General features: G+C 45.9%; 3 protein-coding genes across 4 annotated transcripts in view; 1 reads left to right on the plus strand and 2 right to left on the minus strand.

Moving 5' to 3' along the window:
• Positions 1 to 1,142: 1,142 nt before the first annotated feature.
• On the minus strand, positions 1,143 to 15,493 carry LOC121720722 (bromodomain-containing protein 2-like). Its single transcript, XM_042107107.1, has 12 exons — positions 15,360 to 15,493; positions 13,839 to 14,169; positions 12,369 to 12,506; positions 11,821 to 11,989; positions 9,711 to 9,910; positions 8,852 to 9,319; positions 8,268 to 8,396; positions 7,704 to 7,970; positions 5,781 to 6,130; positions 4,481 to 4,779; positions 3,718 to 3,846; positions 1,143 to 3,048 (listed from the first exon to the last, which is right to left on the minus strand). Exons 1-12 carry the CDS (start codon positions 15,389 to 15,391, stop codon positions 2,921 to 2,923), a joined length of 2,640 nt encoding a protein of 879 aa, XP_041963041.1. The 5' UTR covers positions 15,392 to 15,493; the 3' UTR covers positions 1,143 to 2,920.
• A 2,789-nt stretch (positions 15,494 to 18,282) lies between these two features.
• On the plus strand, positions 18,283 to 20,406 carry LOC121720723 (vitelline membrane outer layer protein 1-like). The gene is made up of 4 exons (XM_042107108.1): positions 18,283 to 18,790; positions 19,073 to 19,185; positions 19,503 to 19,826; positions 20,293 to 20,406. Exons 1-3 carry the CDS (start codon positions 18,572 to 18,574, stop codon positions 19,813 to 19,815), a joined length of 645 nt encoding a protein of 214 aa, XP_041963042.1. The 5' UTR covers positions 18,283 to 18,571; the 3' UTR covers positions 19,816 to 19,826; positions 20,293 to 20,406.
• A 1,881-nt stretch (positions 20,407 to 22,287) lies between these two features.
• The window catches only part of LOC121720754 (raftlin-like), a 73,197-nt gene continuing 68,074 nt past the window's right edge, over positions 22,288 to 27,410 (minus strand). For both annotated transcript variants that reach the window (XM_042107152.1, XM_042107151.1), the window contains 2 exons: positions 27,251 to 27,326; positions 22,288 to 26,299 (listed from right to left, as the gene is read on the minus strand). In XM_042107152.1, coding sequence (XP_041963086.1) covers positions 25,604 to 26,299; positions 27,251 to 27,326 — 772 coding nt within the window. In that variant the 3' untranslated portion in view covers positions 22,288 to 25,603. The remainder of the gene's footprint in view (positions 26,300 to 27,250; positions 27,327 to 27,410) is intronic.

Genomic DNA, 27,410 nt, shown 5'->3' on the forward strand with positions numbered 1-27,410 from the left:
AGCAGTCCCTTATTTGCCCCTTGGTGGCTGTTGAACAGATGTGTACCAGAGGACTCGAATTCGTCTTCACCCGGCGTGACATGCCATGAAGCATCTATATTTAGCACAGCACATGTAGCCTGATGTGGGAGAGTGCTGGGCTGAAGTAGGAGTTTCATCTGTGGCAGCAGTTTGGGATGGATTGGACTGCAGAACTCTGCTCTCCGTGTGCTGCATCACCAAGGGCACCGGGCTCCTGCATCCAGGAATGATCATGTGATGATTTATGTGAATACATTGTGTTGTGATCTCGCCGCTGGAGCAAGGTTGGTGTCATGAAGCCTTGCACAGGCACATTTCTGCCGAAATAGACGCCCGATAAGTGCCCAAAAAGCATTGCAATATGGCCGCCGAGTGGAGGGACTTGCCTAAAAGGACTTTGCTCAAGGCACCTCAAAATGCTTGGGCAAGGTACCTCTGACCCGTCAGCGCCCCCCTGTGGCACTCGGCCACCGATGCACCAGGAAGTGGATAAACCGAAGCTGAGCATAAATGCAAATGGTGTCACTGAAAGCTATTCAATTTCACACCCACATGATGGCACTGTGAGTTTAGTTTCTTGATCATTAAGGAGGCCAAAGGAACACAAGTATCTAATATACAGACAGGCCAACAGAGCTTCCAATCCAGGGAGATAATTATTTACTTTGGCACCTGAATATAGCTAATCATCAGCAATAGTTTCTGCTCATAGGGGACAATAAGCTCACAAACTCGGAGCTTATTACTGTTTATTACTCTGCAAAATTTGTCTACCCAATTCCTGTGGGTGATGTGCTCACGCTGTTGGCTGAAGAGTTTGTACAACTGATAACTGTTCAAATAATGAAGACTATAAGGGCACACCTTTAAAAAGGCTGCTGTTGTGGCAGTATTAATCCAGTGGCAAAAAGACTGATGGAAGGCAGCATTTGGTAACGAAACAGGAAAGAGCAAAAACAAAATGAAGATGAGTTGGGGGGGGGGGGGGGGGGCAGAATATCAAGCGGCAAATTATGCCCCATAGTTCTATTAAATATGAATTCCATTTGAAGGAAAATCTGCCTTATTACTTTCAAGCCCAAACACCCTCTGAACAGACAATGGCAAAGAAGAAAAAAAGCTTTTTTAAAGAACAAAATCTCTTTTAATATGTACAGACGAGATGTTTGTTGATGCAGCCAGAAGCTATATTAACCGAGGTTGTACAATATCCAAAAACTCAACAATGGAGAGTCAGATAGTCTAACATTTTTTTGTTGTTTTTTTACACTGAAAAAGGGAGGGAAAAAAACAAAACAAAACTAGAAGACAAATAGAAACATGATCTACAGTACAACTGTTATACAAGGAATGGTGTGAAGACCAGTTCTGAAGTCTTTTTTTTTTTTTTACTATACATGTGTCCTTGCTATTACGTTAGCAATGAATGTGTCTTGTCCTGAGTTAACATAGTACAAATAATACAGTTCGCCAAGTCAAGCATAAAAATCAAGCGTAAACTAGCACCATCCTCTCTAGTTCAGGCAAGCTGACGCTAGAGTCTCCAACTCCAACTTTTTTTCCTCTTTTTTTTTTTTTTTTTTTTTTACAGTACCGACCCCCAGACACAGGTGACATATCTGTGGTTCAGAGAGAGATGTGAGGTGTGAGAGTGGTCTTATGAAAACAACAACAACAAAATAGCTTCTGCCATAACAGGCCAAGTCAAAAACCAGACAACGATGGAAAAAATAACCCAAAACAAAACTAATAGCAGATCCTTGTTTTTTTTTTTTTTAAAACAACAACAGGTATGGACAAAAATTGACAGGACAGAGCAAAAAACAATGGGGGGAAAATGAATAGCTTTGTCTATTATACACATCAAATAGCTGGAGCAAAGTGATGCACACACAGTACAAAGGGGACAGATATACAAGCTAAAACACTTCACTGATAGCACACAGAGGACTTTCATTTCAGAATGGTTGTGACAGGAGAATCATACGACATTAGATTTTCAGGTGTCACATAATGTTGGAGGTGATCGATCGACAAGACATAGGCTATGACTTTAAATGACCTCCATCGTGAACTAAAAGAAACTCTCCACCCACAACAAACATGTGCATCTGAAATGAAATTCACCATCTCACCGACATGTTCATCTGACTTTTATCATAGTGACCACCAATTGCAACCACTCCAGCAAGGGCTTCCTATGTCCCCAGACAGATGACCGTCCTACCTAAAGCAATGCAACATCACAAGCTTGAGCCCAGCTGAGATGCTCTTAAGTGTTTGAAACCTGCAGCACAGGGATCTTTCCAGGGGTAAGGTTTGAAAGCATTAACACTGGGAAAAAAAAACAGGGGAAAACAAAAGTAAAACAAATAAAACAACAAAAAGAAAAGGAAATCTTTTGGGTCTCCCAGCTGCTGACTGACAGCTCAGAAAAAAAACAAGTGTCCAGATGTCCCCACCACACTCTCTCTTTTCTCCTCTCCTCTCCTCTTCCCTCCTCTCCTCTCCTCTTCCCTCCTCTCTTCTCCTCTTCTCTCCACTCCTCTCTTCTCCCACTATGGGCTGCTCCTTAAAATGCTTCTTTATGAAAGAAAATTATATTCCTTATAATCTGTACAGCTATTTACACAGAAAGCAGGAGGGCAGGCTGCCAAGTGGGGGCCTCTGGGTAAGGGAACCCCCCCTGCCCCGATACTCTGCTGGGGGAGAGGGGGGTACTGGGGTGTTAGGGGGTTGTTCCACCTCCTCCGCAGAAGCTGGGAAGGAGCGGTCTCTAACTGCCCCCCTGTGGGGTAGCAACAAGCCTGGTCTGCTCCCTGAGTTCTGTCAGTCTCCCCCACTCTCGCTCTCTCCCTCACACATTCACGCCGCCTCTTTTCCTGTAGGGAGGGGCAGCTCAGTCTGAGTCGCTGGTGTCGGAGGAGGAGGAGGAAGAGGACGAGGAGGACGAAGAGTCCGAGCTGGAGCTGCTGGCACTGAGGCGGGAGGGCACCGGGTGGGGCTCCGCCGCGCTGGGCTTCTCCACTGGGACAGAGAGGAGGAGAGAGGGACAGAGGTCAGTCCAAAACACGCATACACAAAACACTACGCCATCATTTTCTCAAAACATTTGTTATCAAAAGGCAGTCAGTTTGTTTTGGATGTGCCCGAGAGAGAGAGTAGAGAGAAAGAAAGGAAATGGATGGATGGATGGAGGGGTGGATGGAAAGGCTGAATGGGAAAAGGGGAGAGAAATGGGACACCAGAGAGAGAGAGAGAGAGAGAGAGAGAGAGAGAGAGAGAGAGAGAGAGAGAGCACCCTAACTGAGGCGGGCTCCATGGAGGGAAAGCAAAGTTTAAGATGCACAGTGAGGATGAGATTCAGGGAGAGCGGGCGTTTAACCACCATTAAATATTCACCATTTGTCTCCTGCGCAGGCACACACAGCCACAGGAACTACGGGAGCAAGAGATGTCTAGGCAGAAGTGTGTGTGTGTGTGTGTGTGTGTGTGTGTGCGATGCAAAGCCCCTAGCGTGGATACAACAGAGGAACTGTTGTAACAGAGGAACTGTAGCTCTTTTAGCCGTCTAGACAGGGCAGTCTGAATGAGAGTAAGTGTGTGTGGTTTCAATTTGATGTATAGTTCTGTGTGTGTGTGTGTGTGTGTGTGTGTGTGTGTGTGTGTGTGTGTGTGTGTGAGAGAGATACTCACCCTTGGGCTTCTGGGGTTTCTTGGCGGAGTTGAGCTGACCGCTGACGTCCTGCAGTCTCCTCTCCAGCTCTCGTCTCTTCTCCAGCGCCAGCTCCTCTTTGGACTTCCCACCGCCTGCCTTCTTGACCACTACACACACACACAAAACACACGTGTGAGGACGCGCGGGTGAGAGCACTGGGTTGGAACTTTCATAGGTTTCTATTTGACACCGTTTCTGCTCCCTCCCTCCAGAACACAGTCCTCAGAAGTATATGAAAGGTACGAGACAGTGTTATTCTAAGAGGTATCTCCGGTCTCTCAACTGTTTGTATATGTGTGTGTGTGTGTGTGTGTGTGTGTGTGTGTGCATGAGAGTGAGACTGACAGAGTGAGACCGAGAGAGCGCTCGTGCGTGTGTGTGCATGAGAGTGAGACTGAGAGCGTGTGGGGGGGGGGGCAGTCGTGGCCTACTGGTTAGGGCTTCAGGCTTGTAACCGGAGGGTTGCCGGTTCAATACCCGACCAGTAGGAACGGCTGAATTGCCCTTGAGCAAGGCACCTAACCCCTTACTGCTCCCCGATTCACTAAATAATGAGCTGTAAAGTAACTTTTACAAAAATTTTTTTTAAAGGATACCGACTTATTTTCGTTCATCATCAAAATCACAAAAAAATAGAGATATTATTTTTTGTCCATATCGCCCACCCCTAGTATGTATGTGTGTGTGTGTGTGTGTGTGTGTGTGTGTGTGTGTGTGTGTGTGTGTGTGTGAGAGACTGACCGTAGGGCTTGCGCGGCTTCTTGCGCAGGCAGGTCATGACGTAGCGCTCGAGCTCGCGCAGCGTGGACGGCTTGAGCGTCTCGAAGTCGATCTCGATCTCCTCGGGGTTGGTGTCTCGCAGCGAGGGCTCGCGCGCCTGGATGATGTGCACCACGCGGCCCAGCTTCTCGCCCGGCAGCTTGTTGATGTCCAGGCTCAGCTGCCGCTTCTCGTCGTACGACATGGGGCTGGTCTCCTCCTCCTCCTCCGAGTCGTAGTGCGGCAGCGCGTACACCGGAACCTGGCTCTTCTTGGCAGGCCTGTTGGGGAGGAGGTGGAGGTTTAACACACAGCGCTGCTTATGCCACATAATGGCATGTGCTGGAACACACTACAACTCAATTACATGATGTAATACACAGGTTATCATATTAATATTCATCTTCATGTAATATCACTCTCATAAACATCTCTGCTCCATTTATTCATGTCTTGTGTTGTCCTGGGCCATTGTACAGGCCAGAGCAGGCCACATTCTGCACATCATTTCACATTAAAGATGATAAAACATTTCAAGGTCAAACAAGTATTCACAACTATTCTGCTGACTACAAAAGCAGTGCAATAAGTACAGAGCAGACAGAATAAGGTCCTGTGTGTCCACCAATCCCGTTTTTTGCGCCAATGGTGGCTATTTTCTACTCAAATCCTATGAAGTTCAGCGTTCACAGTGCTCAGTGCCCTTGGCGGGGAAAAAAGCTCTCGGCGCTGACCGTTTTTTTTTTTTCTGCAGTGCTCAGAGCGCTTTTACAACAGCGCTGGCCTCGTCAATGTCACTTCTCTCTGGACGACCGTAACCTAGCAACAATAAACACTTGACCGAAGCGCTCTGAAAATTAAGTTAAGGGGGAACTATCAACACAAAAAACTTGATTTGAAGACACAGGCCCTAAGGTCCTGCAAAGCTGATGCTGGTGGTGGGAATGATGGTCAGTCTAGCAGATCAGTACCGAGGCAGAGGCTAAGCAGATAGCATTTAGACTAAATGGGCACGCCACCGCATCAGACAACCAAATAAGGGCACGAGCCCAGGAGAAGAGGGGGACATAAGGACAGGGCTATTAAGAGAGAAGATAACAAGACAGAGGGACAGGATGACCACGCCAGATAACAGAGGGGACAGGAAAGAAGGGAGAGGGACATAAAAAAGAAAGAAAATCAACCAAAAATAACCAAACAAAGATAGAGATAGAGAGAGAGATAGAGATAGATAGAGAGAGGGGAGGGGGGGGATTGGGCAGGGCGAGGCTGGTTGACTCACTTGTTGGTCTTGTTGCTCTTCTTGGCCGCCCCCTTCTTGCCCTGTGTGGAGGAGGCGGCCCGGCTAGACTTGCTCTTGGTGGCCTTGACCACCTTCAGCCGCTCCCGTTCGGCCCTCTCTCTCTCTCTCTCCCTCTCCCTCTCCCTCTCGCGCTCCCTCTCTCTCTCTCTCTCCCGCTCTCGCTCGCGCTCCCTCTCCCGCTCGCGCTCCTCCTCCTGGTTCTTGCGGCCGGCCTTGCGCTTGTCCGCCTTCTTCTTCTTCTTCTTGTCCTTCTTCTTCTCGCGCTTCTTCTTGGGCTTGATGATGGGGCCTTGGGAGAGCGCAGCCAGCTGCTCATGCACCGCGCGCAGCTGAGGAGGAGAGGAGAGGAGAGGTGTGGAGAGGAGAGGTGTGGAGAGGAGAGGAGAGGAGAGGGGGACAGCTGTTAGACCACTCAACCACACACACGCACACTTCTAACCACATTCACACTATTGTAACCACACACACTAACAGTATTCTAACCACACACACACACTTGTGAAAAAACACTCTCTCGTGTCCTTGCCATGCACATGTGCGCGTGCGCATACACACACACACACAGACACATCACTAAAGTGTTCACCTTGGCCTGTGGGCTCTGTAATTAAATATACCACCAAGGAATCATGGCAGAATACAAATCTAAAGCCTCTTTAAAACATGAGAAGAAACAGGCGGTGTTAAAAGATCTACTCTATATTGAGACAAGTTAGAAGTTCAACTCAACATAAACCTTGATTTGTGTGATCAGGACTTTGCCTGGCTGCCCAGACAGAGTTCATTTTGTCATAATGAAAAGCTTGCTATGCCTTAGGCTGCCTTTACATAGCTAATTAGAGAATAAATCAATACCTTCTCATTACACTAATGGTGTAACTTGTTTTTATTAGTGTCACACACAGCAAACATTAGCCGCCCACGGCAGTCAATTATATATCACAGTGGTCAATTTCCCCAAAATAATTGAAAAACTAAATCTAATATTTAGGATAATTCCCACTACTTTCATACATATCATTTCAGCCAATTACGTAAAGACTGATTCAAGAAAGTTATGCGGAAGTTTTTCATTACTAATTGCATATTACAAGTCTGGAAACCTCTCATAACAACAAAATAAATTAACACGTTATAAGATGAGTTAGTAGATTAGCTCCACTTTCTACCAGTTTGACAACATAGATCTTTTTAATTCCTAATTGCATATTACAAGTCTTAAAGCCTCTCTCATAACAACAAAATAAATGAACAGTTATCAGATGGGCTAGTAGATTAGCTTCACTTTCTTTGACAACGTAGCTCTTTTTTAATTTACAAAGTAATTCAAAAGCAGTTTTGTACCATTATGATAAGCATCTACTTGCTACCAATTATGAATTTGTGACTAGCCTCAGGTCAATGTGAACATATCAAAGTCCGTGTGAAGTCATTACCGACACTTTCTTTGAACCACTCATATTGCAAGTAATCTTTCAACTGAGTTTGAGTTATGTCAACAATTAGTTAGTTTAGCAAAATATGTGCTACCACTAGCATGCCAAAACCAGTCTACCTGCCTCCTGCTTATCTGGTAGTGTGGGTTTATCGTGTTTTCTTTGTCGACTGGTATGTGTGTGTGTGTGCGTGTGTGTGTGAGAGTGTGTGTGTGTGAGAGTGCATGTGTGTGAGAGTGTGTGTGTGTGTATGTGTGTGTGTGTGTGTGTGAGAGTGTGTGTGTGTGAGAGTGTGTGAGTGTGTGTGAGAGTGAGAGTGTGTGTGAGAGTGAGAGTGTGTGTGAGAGTGAGAGTGTGTGTGAGAGTGAGAGTGTGTGTGAGAGTGTGTGTGTGAGAGTGTGTGTGTGAGTGTGAGTGTGTGTGTGAGTGTGTGTGTGAGTGTGTGTGCGTGCGTGTGTTCCCATACCTGTGTGCAGACCTGGTCCTGTAGCTCGGCCAGGCGGTGGGCCCTCTCCTCCTCGCTGTCTGAGCTGGGGCTGCTCTCACTCTCACTGTCGCTGCTCGGCTCGCTCTCCGACGACGAGGAGGATGAGGAGGAGGAGGACGAAGACGAGGAAGAGTGCCTTCCCAGCATGCCCATGCTGCCGCGGCCCACCGCCATGGCGGCCAGATCCTCATCTTCCTCCTCCAGGACCTCGTCCGGCATCTTGGCGTAGCGGAACTCAAACACATCCTGAGTGGAAACACGTGGAAAAGAGATCGCCATCTAGTATCAACAACTCGTATAAATAGGGTGCATCTTGTTCATCTTGCTCATCAACACAATGAAATTAGCCATTTCACTTCAATTATCATTAAACCAAATGAGGGCACTAAAAATAAACACATGTGCCACCAAAAATGTAACGATGACAAATGTAACTCCAATAAGTCTGGGTAGTGCAACCAAACGTCTATCTCTAATCTAATCTAATCTAATATTTTCCTGTCTAGCAGGCAGCTGACGGTGAGGCCCATGCGGAGTACTGACCTGCAGCTTGCGAGCCATGGCCACCACGTCGTGGTCCGGAGGGTTGTACTTGTAACAGTTGGAGAACATGAGCCTGATGTCCACGGCAAACTGCTGTGCGTCTCGGTACTCCCGCTCGTCCATCTTCCTCTGGAGGAGCGAACAGACAGGAGAGGACAGAGAGGCGACATGAGGAGCGAACAGACAGGAGAGGACAGAGAGGCGACACGAGGAGCGGCCCTGCTAAACACAGATGCCCCCCACTGTGCAAACTGATCATATTTTACGCCACGTCTTTTGATGAACCTGATTAATGTTCCAGTTGAGATCATGCATGTTTTTATACACATTTCAGTAGTCATGCATGTTTTTATACACGTTTCAGTAGTCATGCATGTTTTTATACATATTTCAGTAGTAATGCATGTTTTTTTATGCATTTCAGTAGTAATGCATGTTTTTGTATGCATTTCAGTAGTAATGCATGTTTTTTTATGCATTTCAGTAGTAATGCATGTTTTTGTATGCATTTCAGTAGTAATGCATGTTTTTCAATGTCTGGTAGGTTCAGAAGTCATGACTGCCTTTTGTATGCGCTGCACTACCTTCACGAGGCTGAGGTCCATGGGGTACTTGATGATGTCATGGTAGTCGTGCAGGCCGAGCGCGGACACGTCCACGGGCTTGTAGAAGGGCCAGGCGTAGGCAGCGTGCTTCTTGGAGAGCAGCTCCTTCAGGATACCGTTGCAGTACTTGAGCTGCTGGCTCAGCTTGGCCCTGCGCCGCGCACCGCCAGGAGGTGGCCGCACCGAGTCCGGCAGGTCCTTACGTGGAGGCTTGATGGGCCGCCCGCTGCCCCCGCGCCGGCCGAGCATCTTGGCCCCCGTCGGTGCCACCCCGCCCGGCTGCATCTCCACCACCGAGACGGGCACCAGGGAGAGCGGCGCGTCCGGGGTGAGGCCGTGGCCCTTGCCCATGCCGCCCACACGGGCCTGGGAGAGCGGCGGAGCAAGAGGGGGGTAGGCCATGGTGCTCGGGGTGGTCGTGTCAGCCTTGCGCTTCACACCCTTCTTCTGCACGACGATAGAAACAGACACACACACACAGACACACACACACACACACAGACACACACACACACAAGACACACACACACACAGACACACACACACGTAATTTAAGTTGAAGGAGAGGGTCGCACTACTTAAACATGATACTTAAGGTCACTGCACAGTTACTGCAGATTAAATGCAATGACACTATTGTGATTTTCAACAGAAGAGTAATTAGACCTTTCCTGCAGCATAGTACAGGACAGTCCACCATTAGACCTTTTCTCAGCTCAGTGCCACTACCATTTATAGGCAGGGTGGTGGATACAACCCTAAAGAGTCTGGCTATTAGTCTGAGTGACTGTAACAGGGTGTGGCAGCAGGTGTGTGTGTGTGTGTGTGTGTGTGTTACCTTTGCGGTGGGCTGGGTGTGGGGGGGCAGGCCCAGCACGCCGTGGCTGGTGAGCACGGTGGGGGGCGGCAGGCTCTTGGCGAGCAGCGTCTGTGGGGGGGTGGGGTAGCGGGAGTCGGGCGTGTCGGGGGACGAGGACGAGGAGTAGGCCGACTGGGACACCGCCGGCACCTGGTGAGCTGTGCTCACGCCCCCCGGAGCTGCACAGGACCACAGAGGACACACACATCAGAGGAGGTACTACACACACACAAACACACATCAGAGGGGTGCACTACACACACACACACATCAGAGGGGTGCGCTACACACACACACACATACCAGAGGGGTGCACTACACACACACAGACACACACACACATCAGAGGGGTGCGCTACACACACACACACACACACACATACCAGAGGGGTGCACTACACACACACACATCAGAGGGGTGCGCTACACACACACACACACATCAGAGGGGTGCGCTACACACACACACACATCAGAAGGGTGTACTACCAAACAATAGAAGAGGGATGTTCAGCCTAAAGCTCAAGGTGTGCTCAGACTACTGGCTTGTTGCTTGCCATTTTGTTTACAGCTTAAACTGCATTGGGATGCACAAATATTTGGACTTAAAAGTTGAAAGAAAACAAATCCGCCAGGCACGTATGGATAGAGGGCATGGTAATCTATGAAGACAAGGATGATGACTGAATTCACAAGCGATTAGTGCAGAATAAATGCACACTTCTATCTGATTTCAACATTTTGCAGATGTTTGTTCATTACATCATAAAGAGGAACAAGTTAACAAATATAAAACAAAGGGCAAATTGGTGGATTTGTGCAGATGTATCCTCATATGACCACTCTTACAACACTCCAATCTGCCGCCAATGTGAAATTGGTACGATCATGTTGTGACACATCAGAGGAATCCCATAGGAATGTACCATAATCAAAGTGGTTGTCAAAACGTCCATAGTGGTTAGTACGATTAATTGCATTTGCGATAATATTGCGATATGATCAAACGCGATTTTCTAACCGCAAAGACTGCGATTACACTCTGACAGGGGCAGCCGTGGCCTACTGGTTAGCTCTTCGGACTTGTAACCGGAGGGTTGCCGGTTTGAACCCCGACCAGTATGGCTGAAGTGCCCTTGAGCAAGGCACCTAACCTCTTACTGCTCCCCTAGTGCTTACTAGCGCGACTATATGCCTTCTTTAAAGTGCAATAGAGAGAGCTACTTTGGTTAAAAAAAATAAATCTCTTCATTACCTTTTGCTGGATTATTGCCATGTCCCTGGTTCCTAATTCCTTTCTCTTACTCCCCTGTGCTGCAACTCTAGCAGGTAACTTTGTTAACTTCTCCAGCTGACTTCATGACTCTTAAGGCTAAACAGCCATTCGCTGCAACTCTCTGTGGTAACTTTGTTTATCCAACTGACTATTGGCTGGAGAGTACAGTGATAAGAGGGTGCATTAGCGATTTCCGAGGAGGTTGGTTGCAGCATTTGTCACAGTTAATATGCGAGTAGTTGACAAACAGCAGCTAACCACAACAATCCAGCTGTGTTCTAACATTAGCTTACCAGCTAAGATTCTTATATGCCTGCTGCTAACTGTTGATAACGTTGCCTGTTGATTTGTTATTGATTGTTATAAGATTGTTATTTTGCGTGCATAAGTAGTGAACTTAATTTGCACTGCGGTGTTGATGATAATTTGGGGAACAACGAGCTGTACTGTCATTCGGCCATGTTGCAGGATTGTTCTAATTCATGATGTGCACGGTGTGTGTGTGTGTGTGTGTGTGTGTGTGTGTGTGTGTGACAAGGTGACAAGCACCGTGGCTGTATCAGTTTTCTGCCGCTGCATGTAACGAAAGAAGACCATATGGAATAGTAGTAAAATAGAAGCCTAACGTGGGGCAGTCACACTAAGGGGGCACAGATTGTATTTGAGGGAACACTATTTTTCAAGGCTGAAATGTCAACATATACTAGCCTACTGTGATTGAAATAAAAATATAATTCGTATTAATTAAATTATCACCTAAACCTAACGTCATCATAACCGGACTACTGAACCCCAGAGGCAGGTGGCTCCTACCATGTCCATGGCGCATCCCCCGCTGTCCCTTGCGGCCTCTCCCAGACTTGGTGGGCCTGCTGCGGGGGGCCGGCGGGGCGATCTCCAGCTCCTCCTCCGGCATCTGGGCCACCTTCTGCAGGAACGCCTTCTCCAAAGACTGAGCCATCAGCACTATGTCATCAGTGGGCTGGGGGAACACAGACCAGACCTTCTCAAACATCAACCCCCCACACCACGTTCCACAAATGTGCCAGAACTTGTCAAACTTCATTGAAATGTATGTAAGGGATGACTGCCACCGGAGGTGTCCAGTTACTGATTTGTTGGACAAGGCCGGAGGCAAAGAACTCCACAATGCAAAGCTGTACTGTAAACATAGCAGCAGCATTGTAATGAATTCCTGTGTGAATGTGTGTATGAAAGACTTCTCACCTACCTTTACATTTTACATTTAGCAGACATTACTCAAGGGCACAACGGCGTAAGCCGGGAATTGAACCCACAACTTTCAGGCTACTGCATGCTAGCTATAGCTCCTTAAGCACTATGCTACCACCGCCCCCTACCTTATTGTAGATGTAACAGTTGGTGAACATAGTGTTGAAGTCCTGTATGCACTCGTTGGCACTGCGATAGTAGTTGTTCTCCAGACGTTTCCTGATGGTCCCCAGATCCATGGGCTGCTTGATGATCTTGTGGTAGTCCTGACCAAGAACACCACAACAGCGTTATTTGTGCTCACACTTGCACCCTCTTGGCATGTACCATCATGGTCTGCCCATTTAAAGTCACTGGCATCTACAGACTAAGAAGCCACTTTGAGTTGTCACTCAAACACACAACACTCAACAAACAAGACGACAAGCAAAAGCCATAAAGATCTCTCACTCAAGCCCCACACACACACACAATAATCATTAGCGTGCAGAGGACCTATCAATGGAGCAGAGGACCTGCAGTTTGCTGCAGCGATACTGCCAGCAATGCACATAGTACCTACCAAAATGTAGACAATAACTACCTCTTACAACAGTTCAACTAATATTGGCCCTGGGCACTTTAATAATGCTGTATGCAGACATAGCTCACAGGCACAAATCCAAAACCAAATGCCACTGAGATAGAGTACACTTCAGTTCACACTGCAGTTCTTAGAGTCGCACATATAGACTCTACACACCGCACAACAAAAACAGATGCCACATTTACACTTAATTAATTTGGCAATCATTCAAGACGCTTTTATCCTAAGCAACTTACAAAATCAGGATTATCATTCAAGCTACATTGCAAAGACCTTAGGTTACAATAAATACTACTACAATAACTAATACCATCAGAGGTAGTCCAACAAATACCACTACCAGAGGTCAAACTACTCGAACGAGGTGGTGGTAGAAGGAGAAGGAAGAAGAAGGGAACAGAGGGAGAGAAGAGAGGAAGGGAGTGCATGATGAGTGTGTGTTAGGAGGGAAGGGAGGAAGGGAGTGCATGATGAGTGTGTGTTAGGAGGGAAGGGAGGAAGGGAGTGCATGATGAGTGTGTGTTAGGAGGGAAGGGAGGAAGGGAGTGCATGATGAGTGTGTGTTAGGAGGGAAGGGAGGAAGGGAGTGCATGATGAGTGTGTGTTAGGAGGGAAGAGAGGAAGAGAGTGCATGATGAGTGTGTGTTAGGCCTTTGGGGTTGTTAGGACAGTACTCTCCGAAGAGCTGGATCCTCAAGAGCTTCTTGAAGATAGAAAGGGGCCACACTCTGGTAGGTCGTTCCACCATCAGGGAACAACAAATGAAAATACTCTGGATCACCGGGTGTGTAGGGGTGGCAGTGACAGATGACGCTCCCTTGAGGAATGCAGTGGCCGAGGGATAACATAAGCCTTAATGAAAGTAAGTAAGTGGAAGGAGACCCAGTAATCACTTTGCAGACATGCATTAGTGACCTAACACCACGCTGTAGCAGCACAGAACTTGCTGTCCAAACATGGAGCCACAACACAACTCCACAGAAAGCCGCTACACTAGGTCACACAAACTCACCGGCAGGTTGAGGCGCACAGCGTCCACGGGCTGGTGGAAGGGCCAGGCGAAGTGGTGGCGCCACAGGGCCTTGACCATGGCCTTGTGAAGGAACTGCAGCTGGTTGGTGATGCGGCCGCCCCGGGAGGGGTCGCTGACGGGGGGCTGGGTCGGCTGCGTGGGCATGGTGGGGCCGGACGGCGCGGGCGGCGGAGGGGGCGCGGTGGGCAGTGCGGGGCTCTCGAAGCCCTCAAAGAGCAGCGAGGGCTTACGGATGCGCTTCCCGGCACCGGCCGTCATCATGCCGGGGTCCATCCCGCCGACGAGCGACAGGCCCACTCCCAGAGAGCCACTGCCACAGAAACACACACACAGCAGCGAGACAACGGGGGAAGTCCAGGGAGTAGAGGATGGGGTGGATGAAAAAGGAGGGAAATTGCATTTAGATAAAAACAGTTGAAAATTGATTTTTAACATAGACAATTAACAATATTAGGGATGGACAAGTGATATCTGGCCTTAATATAAACCCTTAGTGATTACTGCAATTATGCCAAGGTTAATTGGGATTATACTGTTATAATAACGTTCACAAATCAATGTAAGGCCAGTCTAAAAAGAACATTTACACAGCTGATGTTGCATGCAACGTTCATTTGATAAACAAGGTTCACATGATAAACAACTGCTAGGAGAGAGTGGGTGTGATATAAATAAGGAACTCCACACAAAATGGAAACGGGTAGATTGCAGGTCTTGGCCGACATTAACCATAAGCCCAGCCCAAGGTAGGCTAACACAAAAACAGACATTTCACAACGTTATACGTTATACCGTAATTGCGTTTGATCACAGCGATTTACCATACATAATGTGCTAGATTAGCATATTCTTAATTCACTGTGGCCAAAACAAAGATATATACATTTCGATTCACCAAAGCCTATACACTCTAAATGAGTCACTGATCATCACATGGACTACCTAACCTTACGTGTTTGTAAACATAGGCGCAATCTGCTAACCCAGATGGGCAGACGCGCCTCAGATGATTACGCAACCGAAGTAGCTAGCAGTAGATACTCAATGACTGAGCCGGATTCCAGTCTCAACACAACCAAAACTAACTATTACACAGAGGTTTACTTCACATTCCGCATTTAGTGAATAGTTACCACTCAGGGCTATATAACTATAATCTTTTCAGCTAGAAAATGGCGGCAGCGCAGTTCCGCGGGGCGGGTTAGCTAGCCTAGTTCTGACTACTCTTGTCATCATAGATGGTACCCATTGTTCAATTACTAAAGCACATAGGATATTTCTTCTAAAATACACATCAAGGTGATGAACGAACACGTCTGCGAGCATAATGATTAAAATTAACCACAGTTAATTAACGGTCCGTAGCTAGATTTTATGCGCCCGGATCGGTTTTCAAGAGCGGAGCTCACACAAAGCTAGGCGAAACGGCTCATTCTTAAATACCGTGACTTTATGATTTATTTCATGCGTGAAGTGGGTGCAAAACAAACTAGAATGTACCTGTCAAGAGGCGAATTAATAGCCGCATCCATCAGGATGGATCTGGATTTTAAACGTAGCCCAATTACTCAGAATTGTTCCACCGCTCGGATTCGAGTCATCCCTTGGCGGTGCAACTAGTAAATAGTGCCGGGTAACTTCCGCCTAATGCATTATGAACCTTCCCCAGCCAGGCGGAACCTTGCTGAATTGGACCAATCCCTCACGCCGACTGTAGTCGTTTCAAGTTGCTACAGGCTGGTCAAGCAATCCATCATTACCACCCCTATGTTACCACCGCACTAGAAGGCAATACAGTCGATGTATTTCAACGATAGGTTAGTGTAACGCGGGACGTGTAAAGCTGTTCTCACAGCAGCGAGAATGTTATAAGATCTTTGTGATATGCAAAATGGCAGCATATTGTAACAAAATATTTTATAATTTTGTCTAGTAGCCTATATCTATTGGACTGACTGACCGATCTGATAGGACTCTGACTGCCTGCATTGCCAAACTTCTCCTAAGGCCACTTTAAGGAGCAGTAGGCCTACTTCAGGTTTGAGGGCATGGGGAGTGTGGTTATTTGATTATTGGCAATTAGTGGGGTCCAATAAGTATTCTGGACCAGGCTGTGTGAAAAGTGATTGAAGTAGGCATTTTAAAAGAGAGAAATCAAAACAATGAGGGTTAGAGGCATGTTAGATCAGTAGATGTCCAAACATGCAAGACTTGAGAGACTATTAAATATTTTTTTCCGTAGGCCAAACCGTTTTAGAGATAATGGCAAAAACTGGCAAAAAACGTAAACTTAATTATTACAGGATTACCTTGCAGTCAGTGTGTAGCCGACCATTTCATGCGTCTAAGTAGCAGCAGGCGAGGTTTCGAACCCACCTGCCAGTTTTGCTGTATTTTGGCCTGACGGTTTTTACACTTACACTTTTAGCCCTTTCTAAAAACGGATGAGAATAGGGTTCCTGCAGCTGTGCTAATAATAATAGTTTAATTATTTAATAATAATAATTTAAACTTTCAACATTCTATGAAATGGGAATGGGACATTTTACTAACAAGCATGTAAAACCACCATAGACATTAGTATAATTTCTTATTTATTTTTGATCAGATGTGGGAAAATAATAGGTCTATTGTGCCATGTGTTATAGGCTCTGTAAAAATTAAATAAAAAAACAGAAGCTCCTATTATCAGTGTATATTGGGAAGGGGAGCTCAAATTCTTTGAAGTTGCCCCATGCAAGCCTGTTGGTGTTAGCTTTGATTGCCTAACCTTTCATCTAAAATCACACCCTGTCAGGGAGTTAAAATAGCAACATGGGAAAGCAGCATATTGTTATGTGACGCTGATGGTATTGATTTCAGACCGATTTCGCCACTGCTGCAAGGGCGTGAGTGTTCCACAAGCTCTTAGACAAAGTAATGGGTGTTTTCGATCACAATCTGCACTGGTTATATTTCAGGAAGACACACTCGATTTATATTTAAGATGTATTTGCCATCTGCTTACAATGAAATAACCAATGATGACACATGAGGAGGAAGCGAGGAAATGCAATCAGGAAAAACTATTTAGTTAAACCACAAACTAATAAATGAGGCTACACACAGCAGAAATGTCTTGGTCTATTTTTTCCCTCGTCCCTGACTGAGGGGAAGAGGGTCATCGGGCCACACGAGTGTGTGTGTGTGAGTGAGTGTGTGTGTGTGTGTCCGTCCACTGTATCCGGATCTGGACTCCAATCCAGCACGTCATGTAGGGAGATGGAAATGTGGACCAGTAGGCCTACCTTTTAGGTTGTGTGAGTGGACGGACACACACACACACACTAAAAGGTAGGCCTACTGGTCCACATTTCCATCTCCCTACATGATGTGCTGGATTGGAGTCCAGATCCGGATACAGGAATTCTTTTTACTTTTTTCACTGAGCAGTTATAAGGGAAAAAGTCTTATTCTCACGGTGTATTCAATGTTTCTTGGTCATTCTGTGTCAAATCAGACAAAATCCAGGAAAATGGTTGCAGCACCGACTCCGATTTTCCTCTAAGTTTGTCTACACAATATTTAGGTTTCATAACTAAAACCTGTAGAAGATTCTTGTTCAATTGTATTATTTTTATAGTCTTTTTTGCCCTTGACTGTTTACTCTCTAAAAGGCCTTATCTTGGAGGCCATGTTTGTACATTCATATTTTAAAAAGTGTTATTCCTAGCCTGACAAACTTTGTAGAATGGAAACATTACTGGAATTTCATGATTCTTTTTGTAATATGAGAAGTAAAATATAGCCATTCCATTCGATTCAAGTATCAATCAGAGTTAATGCAGAGTTAAAGGAGCAAAATGCTATACTGTGTTTCACCTTAGGGGGCGCTAAAATCCATTGTTTATTGTTAATGTTCATTTTGGTATTCCCAAAACACCTGCATTTACTACAACATGCATTTATTGTCTGAATGGGACTTGGTACAATATTGGTACTTAAATATCCACACTAATATATCCACACACTAAATATCCATATACTTAGCATTTAACATACCATTTCAGTTGCATGAAAATTACACAAAAATACAAACACGTCTTGTTTTATCCTTATAATTGTGGTAATTTGTTGTGGAGACTTCAAATTGTGGGAAAACATTAATAAACTGATATATTTAAAGAGGAAATAGTGATACCAAATGAAAAAAAAAAACTTTTTGAATACCCTCAATGTCACACTTAATGCACATTTTTCCGAAAGTCAAGAGACATTTAGTTCAGACTTGAAATTGTTTACTAATGTTTATTATGAGTTTGTCTTCCACCGTAGAACATTTGGGGAGGCTAGGGAAAGTATTTGTCAAGATATTATTGCCCAAACATGTGTTTTTCAAGCTGTAAAAATGAAAGAATTTCAGGGTCTGAAAAAAATATGAAGACAGAAGATTTGCAAAGAAATATTTCACAGCCCTTGGTTTTAGGACCCATTGATGATATAGACAAGGTATGAACAAAATCTGAGGTGGTACAGCAACAACCTTATCTGATTTGACACGGAACGACCCTATAGTGATATCACAACAGGTGCTTCTTCCCATGGATGTTGACCTTGTGGTAAATGATTAACACCACGGAAAAGCCCAATATATCTTGACTGACCAGTGCCAAGAGGGTCAACATTTGCCAGGTTCCTCTTCTTGTGTAGCCAAACCTGAGTGTTGAGCTGTCATGGCATCTTTTCTGACGAGTGGATTCTGTCTACTGGCCGTGCTGGTCCTTGGACAGTGTGCCCAGGTGAAGAAGCCATTTGTGTCACGCGCGGGTGTGATGTACAACAGCAGATCCTACACCTCCATGATCACGGTCAAAAATGGGGAAAAGTTTGGCAACTGGACATGGCCTGAGATGTGTCCCCCAGATTACTTTGCCGTTGGATTCAGTTTGAGGGTAACTGAGACTTTTTCACACAAACACACACACACCTCGCTGTCTCTTCTCTGTCTAACAAGCTCACACAGGGCTCATCAAAGGCGTGTAAATAAGAAAGGCTCAACTAGATGAGGTCATTTGAGCCCCTTTAGTCTACTCCTCTCACTGTTGCTTCATGAATATGACGCAATTGTCAGGCTTCATACCATACCATACAGAAGACTAGTAATTATGCCATTGTCAAAAGATGTGAAATGCTTTAGTTAACTAACGCATGATCATTTCCGTGTCTGGTCTCAGGTGGAATCTAAACAGTTTGCAGCGGACGACACTGCTCTGAATGGAATCCGTCTCATCTGCACTAAAAATAGTGACAGAAACTCTATCTACTCAGTGGAGTCCCACACTGGATAGTAAGACTACCTCCACAACGTCTTATTAGATTTGTTTATTATGTTAGTGAGGGCCTACATCTTTTTACGAAATGCCAACTGGTCGTTGTTATCCGTGGTAGGGTATACTGATTGAATTAGGTTAGAAACTAGATACTCCCAGAGGATAGTCTACATCAGAGCTTCACACCTTTTGCCGAGGAATTGGATATTCAGATTGATAGGCAGATATCATGAATGTGACAGGAAGTTTAAGGAGGCTGATATGGCCTGCAATCTTACAATATGCCTTCCAACCATGAACTTTCCCCTATGGCGTGTGTTTTGTGTGTCTGTAGCTATGGTGACTGGACCACAACACAGTACTGCCCCACCGGCCACCTGGTGTCCTTCCAGCTGCGCGTGGAGCCCCACAAGGGCATCTTTGGGGACGACACGGCCGCCAACAACATCCGCTTCCGCTGCAGCAGCAACCCCACGCTGGAGGGCCACGGCAGGGACTGGGGCGAGTACGGCCACTGGAGCGACACGTGCGTCGACGGGGGCATCTGCGGCATCGAGACCAAGATGGAGGAGCACCAGGGCGGCCTGGACGACTCAACACTCAACGACGTCCGTTTCCACTGCTGTAAAAGCACAGCTCAGGCTTAGCCCAAAGACAGGTAAGGCCCTCCTACCCAACTGCTCATATTCACTCACGGATAGTGGACACATTTAGCAGAACTGTTATGAAGTTCTTTGAATAGTGGACACATATTTGGGCTATTTAGCAGAACTGTTATGAAGTTCTTTGGATAGTGGACACATATTTGGGCAATTTAGCAGAACTGTTATGAAGTTCTTTGGATAGTGGACACATATTTGGGCTATTTAGTATGACGTTTTTTTTTTTACTTTGATGGTTAGTGGTGAGGTCAAAGAATACCTTGACCTTGAATAAATCGAACTTAGCCATCGAACCCCAAATGTTTTGTGAACCATACAATATGCCTTTCATGATTTGTAAGCATGGCACTCATTATATACATCATGTTTTGAACTATGAACTATGAAGCCTGTGGAAAAAACAGGTATTCACTGTGGAGGCTTACATGATTTGCTTTCTCTCATATTGTTTTGTGATTTCAGACCTGGCTGATCCAGATGTCTTCACATTTGTTGGCAGTTTGTTAAAACCACAGGATGTTCATGGAGAAGACAGAAGGAAATGAAAAATTCACAAATAAATTCAACATGCAACTATCCGCTTGAAAATCTCAGTGGAACTTCAAAGCTTCCTTTTCATGCTTTTTAAAAGGGGCAAACACATAATTCAGCCTAAAGGAAAACGTAGAATCTTGAATATATTCATCGCACATTATCAGGGGGCCTATAATATGCAGCGTCAAAACATTCCTGTGCACAGATGCATGCTGATGCAGGCATCCCCCCTCCCCCCCCCCCCCCCCCACACACACCCCTTTTAAAAAGCTTAATTAGGAAATAAGAAGATAGAGGTAATTAATTAATTTAAAGTTTAAGGCCTGACAACAGTAGATAAGTAGGCATATGGGAAACAGAGGTAATTGTGTTAATTAATTGGAGAGAGGATAATCTGTAAAAGGGCTTTATGTAGAGAGGGAGAGACAAAATGGATTTCCTGGCGGCACGGGTTCTTGCCCGAAATGGTTTTCACAAGAGTTTCAGGAAATCAAAGCGGGTTGGAATGGAAGCTGCACAGAGAGGCCTAGGCCTGAATTCACTAGGATCAGTTCAAAGTGGCCCAGGGCTGAGTAATGCCTCTCATGGGCTCTTAATGTGAGATCACAGCCTGACGAGGATCCTGTGCAAAATGAACAGAGCAAAGTCAATATTTTACAGTTTGCACTCTCCTAATGTGGGGAGGGGGATCTCCCCAGCCTATTCTAATTCTGTTATAAAAGCCAAATGGGGCTTTCAAAGATTCATGACCGTCAGGAGAGCAATGCTTCCTGTTAGCCCTGTTAGCCTCTGATTAACGTCCACTGTCATCTGGGGATATCCACTAGATGGCAGTATTGCTGTTCAAATGTGTGGCATGGCATGTGTTGAGATGGTGTAAACATAGTTGAATATAATATAAGCTTTGTAGGAAGCCAGACTAGAAAGAGGAACGGTTCCCCAGCATAGGAACAGAGAGCATGCATGAACAACATGTGTGTCCACCACAGGTGTGAATGGGCTCTATATAAAAACAACCCATTAACCTTTCTTTCATGCCATTTCTGCTTGTCTGTGAAATACTGCACCTGGAGATCTTGTGTTTTAAGTACCATTACAGCAATCCACACAATCAAGTCAGAGAATGCTCATCTGTCCACTCATCAGAGGCTAACTGCAAAAAGACCTGCTAACTGCAAAAAAAGGGGTAGTTGGAGTGTCATTTAGTGGTCAGCTGTAAATGGACAACTAATTGACAAGGTGTTTTCTGAGCGGCCAAGCGTCTTCCAGCTCACGGTCAAGATCTCCATGTACCCCAGAGAGATTGCCATAGAAACCGTCTGTAACACACAGTCCTTGACGATGTTCAGAGGCCCTTAAGGATGCCATTTTAAGAGGGCCACAAGACCCTTGCTCTCTCCAAGCACTTAGTGCACTCAGGGGAATAAGCAAAAGATAGCAAAAGACAGCAACTGTGTGTGTTGTGTGTCTAACCTATGTTTGTGTTGATGTATGGTATCTGTGTGTGTTTGTGTGTCAATATCTCCTCTAAAAAACAACTCTGTGTCTACACCAAGTCTGGAGCTAATCCTTCCAATCAATTATTCAAATCAATTATGCATAGTTCTTCCATTATTAAAACCTAGATTATACTATTATATAATACAGTTATAATACAACACAGTTTTGTGGTTTGGTTTTGCATTTGGAAAAGTCTCACTGAGAGACTATTACCTTCTCATAGATGAAATATGATGTAAGACCGTGACACACATTGTTAACGCTCACAGTTCATGTCCCATGTACCATGTAGATTTTTGTCCAGCCAGTTCAAATGATATGCTGACTTGATGGAAGCGAGTCAAAGATTTGGTCTATAAATGAAGAATTGAGAAGAGCGAGAATATTATATTTATGCCAGAAAATAAGAAACACAAATGCAAATCAAATATAAACCATATTTATAATATACAAATTGTACAGATGCCATACACAATATGTCACTTACAAACAAATGGTTATGCTTTACAATGGCGGCACAGCTATTGCTGACAATTAGAGAAGCAACCTTCAAAATGGAGGATGTCAAAATGAACACAAGCCAGAGAGAACCCACTTCAGCTAAACCATTAAACACTTATGACATTCCACTGTCATCCTCGATCAGTTAAATCCATTGTACAACAATAAGGAGAGACAGAAAGAAAAAAAAGAAACACAGGAATTGGAGTCTGAAGGACATTATTAACCGTTCATTATTAACAAGAACAATTTCACTGCGATTGTTGGAGACTGCTGCTGCTGCTGCTCCAAGACAGGAACATAATGAAGAAAGCGGAAATAGCATGTTGTCTTTGTACATGAGTGGATAGAATGTTCCAGACAATGCTTGTGGGAGATATGCATTAGTCACAGGTTACTCCTGCCGTTACCGAGGGCAACAGAAACATGGTTCTGCATCATTTAGCTGATGAAGTGCTAGATCCTGCTCCACATTCCCCTCCACGTATCTGCGTTTGATTTCCTCAGGAGAACGGCCCACTCACTCTTCCCCTCTCTCGGCTACCATCATCATTTAGTTTGCCATCAGCGACCACCGGAGGAAATCTACAGACCCAGCTGACCCCCCGTGACACACACACACACACACACACACACACACACACACACACACACACACACACACACACACACACACACCATTTGCCTTGACACTGATCATTTGTCAGGCAAAGTGCAATGCAGATGAATGTTCATCATTAGTCATTCACAACAGAATCCACCCATTCCCCTCCCGTGGTTAAAAGCATTCAGGTGAGCTGAGTGCACAGCCCTCTCTTTAAGTATTTCTCTTACTGCACTACATACAGTGGCACTGGCATCACCGAGGCGTTTTTAATCCCCCCCTCCCCGCTCCACAACAAAAACACAACACACTGTCTAGAGGAGCCTGGTTTTGCGGCACGACAGCACAAGACCACACAGTTCACCAAGCGGAGCAGAGACAACTAAACAAGAGACATGTCAGGAAGATGAACCAGGCTCAGACGTGGATTAGCCAGGCCGACTGAAGCGGCGCGGGCGGAGACGGCTACATAAAAGGAAATTAATATCCGACTGGAGACAAACAAATCAGGTTTAACACGCCCCTCTCCACAACAAGGAGGCAGAGCAGTGGTGGAGCATGAGCGGACTTCAAAGCACTGTCAGCTTCAACTTGGACAAAAAGACGACGCGGGGAGAAGTCTTTATTAGCACTCGCGGCAACCTACACCGGAATGCGTGTGAGGAATCTCAGCTAAAAAAAAACAGATAGAACAACGAAGAGAAAATGATAGGAGCATATATACTGTATATATATATTACCCACACAGGACACAGGGATCGATTGGAGCTCTATCAGCCCTCAAACCGTACTGCATGTAATTGACATCCTTTGAGCCTTGAGCGGCAGTCATGGGAGTCAGGTAATGGAAAAGCCATTTAGAGTTGAGCTTGACCCGCTCGGGCCATTACAGCAGATCCCATACCTCCGATCCACCCCCACCTGCCCACGCCGAGCGGGGGCTGGAGGTCACGCGGCTATCAGTGACCTTTGAGGGCGGGGGGGTGCAGTGAGGTGAAAAAGCCCCTTGTCCCCTGTGCCCCTAAATCCATACGCATGCGGCAGCCCACGCTGGTGGCACGATGATGTCATATCACACCTTTTTTTTAACGGCGTGTCGGCGGAAAATCTCCGCTCAGCAGTTTGCGAGAGCGGACAAACACTTCTAGTTTGACATCAGCACTCTTTGAAACATAGGCTGCAGCTGGATATTTTGACTGTGTGCGACGAGTGATTTACACAGCATTGCACCGTATTTATGAAGAAAATACAGCGAAACCCTGAAGTCTTAAGGGGGAGAAAAAAAAGGATCTCAGTCAGACTCCTGTGAGTCATGTTGCCTTGATCTTTGCCTGTGGACAAATGTGAAGCTTTGAGGTATAATAATACCAATTATAATGTACCAAAACCAACTATAGTCATCAAGGAAATCTACTTGTACTTAAGTAGGTCTCCAAATCATGGCCACAAGATGCGAGTAACTGGCGTTGCTGGCCCTAAAAGCTTTTTGGAGGAAAATAGGTTACGTCTAATCCCCATTAGCCAGCTAACAGGTCATATCAAACTACAGAATATGATCACATATATGACACTGGAAATTGATAGAACATTTTTTTTCTAACAAAAACATCTCAGCAAACCCCAACTGTTGACCGATTTTTTCATGAAAAAATGAAACTGCAGCAGACCACAGTTTTCTTAATGTTTTCATCAGTGCTGATTTCTCTAAGATTTTGATGTGATGAAAAAACCACACCCAGAATGTATGAAGAAGCGTGAGCTTTTCGAACACAGATGGCAATAACTGCAGATGTCTGATTCTGCAAAAATAGATCCTAGCACTTTTCTTTTTCTTCATAATATTTCTACTCTCCTAGGAAGAGAAATTAAATTATTCATATTAACACTTCACCAAGCAAATTGGCTTAAATGCACAAATGCACTGGATATACATTCCATGTATAGCATACACTTGAGATATACAGTATGTGCTTGTAAAAGTGACATTCCTCCATTTCATCATCGAGTCAGTTTATCAACAAATGTAAACAACAAAAAAAGACCAATTTTTCCAAAGATGTATTCCATCTGGTTCACAATGGATTGCCTTTCGCAACAGTAGCCATTTCCTTCGCTGTGTGCTTTCTTCCTGCATACCCTCTTGATGAAGCAATTTCAACAGCAATACTGTACAATGGGGCACAGGAAGGAGGAATTTGTGAGTCAGTGAGTCTATCTCATTAGTCTCAGGCCCCCCTTTGGCCACACACCATGTGTTTTTAATATCCAATGGTTGTGATAACAGCCCTCCCCCCATCCTCTTCTATCAGCTTGTATACAGAGTTCCTCCTCAGCAGATGTAAGTGAGGGTGGCAGTGAGGTGAAAGCAAGTCAGTGTGTAAACGGGAGGGCTAATTTGAGGCAGGCACCGCCACGGACGACTATTTGGTGGCAGCAGTCTTGTTTAGGGGGGCGGGGGGGGCACAAAGCAGGACAAAGCAGCAGAAGGTCCCACTGGCTGTATAAGGCTCGTCCAGTGGGACGAGGCTGAGAAGGACCAGAGAGCAGCTAGCCCTTTCTGGGAGCAGGGAGAGAGGGAGAGGGACGGTTTGGCCAGTGTCGGTGCAGCTGATGTCTGGACGGGTGGAGGAATCTTTACACCTTCACCTCCACCTCCATTTTGTCCTCCTCGTCTGGCCCCTCCCCAATACTCCCATTGGTCAATGTCTCTCCTCCCGGTTGCCCGGCGACCTCTTCCGCTTTGTCCGGGTCAGACTCGGCCTTGTTGACCTGGGTGCTCAGATCGCTTTCCTGCTCTTCTTCTGGGTCTTGTCCTCCCTCCTCTTTCGTCTCCTCCTTATCTCCCTCATTCCTGACCTCTCCCTCTCCTTCACCCTCATCCTCTGCTTCTCCTCTGTTCTCACCCTCTCTCTCTGTCTCTCCGTTCATCTCTGGCTCAGTGCTTGCCCTGCTGTCGTTCCTTTCGCCGACCTCCTTCTCACCACCTTCCTCGGCCTCCTCTTTCCTTTCCACCTCTCCTCCTCTCTCCTCCTCTCCCTCAGCCGCTCTCTCTACCTCTCCCTCAACCGTCTCTATCCCTCCCTCTGCCTCTGCCTTGCTCGGTTTCATCTTGTCGTCTAACTCAGGTTCTGTGCTCCCTCTTTTCTCTTCGCTCGCTCCCTTGCTCTCCTCCTCTTTGGCCACCTTCTCCACGCCGTCGGAGATCCTCCGGTCGTCCAGCTCCCTCTCCGCAGTTGCCAGGGGCGCGGTGTTCTCCTTCTTCTTCTTGCCCTTGGGTGCGTCTTTGATGAAGTTCTTGTTGGACTTGTTCCGCGTCTTGAAGATGAGCTTCTGAAACACAGGATGTTTACATGAGGACTTGCTCAGAATAGATACGTGCCCTGATATTTGAAGAGGCACAAGAAAATTGACACGGCTAAATGAAAGCAGGGGGGAAGGAAGGAATGTTTGTGACCAGAAAGGAGCACGCTGAGGTGGAGGAAATTCCAAGGGATAAGACAGCTTTTCCTCTAGGCTACTCAGGAGATGCCATTAGGAAAAAAAAACAAGCAATGGAAAAAGTCATAAAACTCGACTAATTCTTTAACATAACAATGCAAATAGCTACCGGTATGCACTGTACTTAGCAAAACAGAGTACACTGCGCCTTGACAATATTCAACATTCCCATTCTACCGCAGTTTTGGTAGTAATGTATTGCAGCAAAACAGAGTACATTGCGCTTTAAGAATATTCAACATTCCCATTCTACCGCAGTTTTGGAAGTAATGCATTGCAGCTTTAAAACCTCATTCCAGGCCTCATTCTCAAGTATATGGAGGCTTTCTCATTTCAGCCAGTCATTTCCATTCTGGGGGTTGGAAATAGAGCTATTCTCTATGGGGGTCAGAGGCCAAGAGTGGAAGAGAGTGGTTCCAGGCTCACTCACAGATGAGAGACAGGTGGCTGTGTTTAGCGCCTAAGCAGCTGAGGGGAACACTGCCACTGTTGTGTGCACGGCCAAAAAGAGGCTGACTTGCGGCGCGGCTAGCAGCTAAGGGTTTGAGTGAAGCTTAGCTTAGTGTGTTTATCTCAGATAACATTCAACATCCCCAGGCCAACGGCAGGGTGCCTTGCACACAGAGAACCACTCCCCCGTTGGGCAAAAGAGCTATTAGCTGGGTTACATTAGAGAGAGAGAGAGGGAGAGCGAGAGAGAGAGGGAGGGAGAGAGATGACAGAATTAATCAGAGATAAGAGAGTAAGTGTGAGTGGTCGGTATGACACACAAGGGTCACCTACCTTAGATTCTCTCTTCTTGCGTGGCAGGACAGGCCTCTGGAGAAAGACGATCTGCTTGGTGCACAGACTCCCATCACTGGCAGACAGATGGGAGAGATAAGAGCCATAAGAACCAGCGCGGGAGGCACAGGACAGATCAAAACAAGGGAGGCTGAGCTCA

This window comes from Alosa sapidissima, chromosome 10 (genome assembly GCF_018492685.1).
Source record: "Alosa sapidissima isolate fAloSap1 chromosome 10, fAloSap1.pri, whole genome shotgun sequence".
Lineage (NCBI taxonomy): Eukaryota > Metazoa > Chordata > Actinopteri > Clupeiformes > Clupeidae > Alosa > Alosa sapidissima.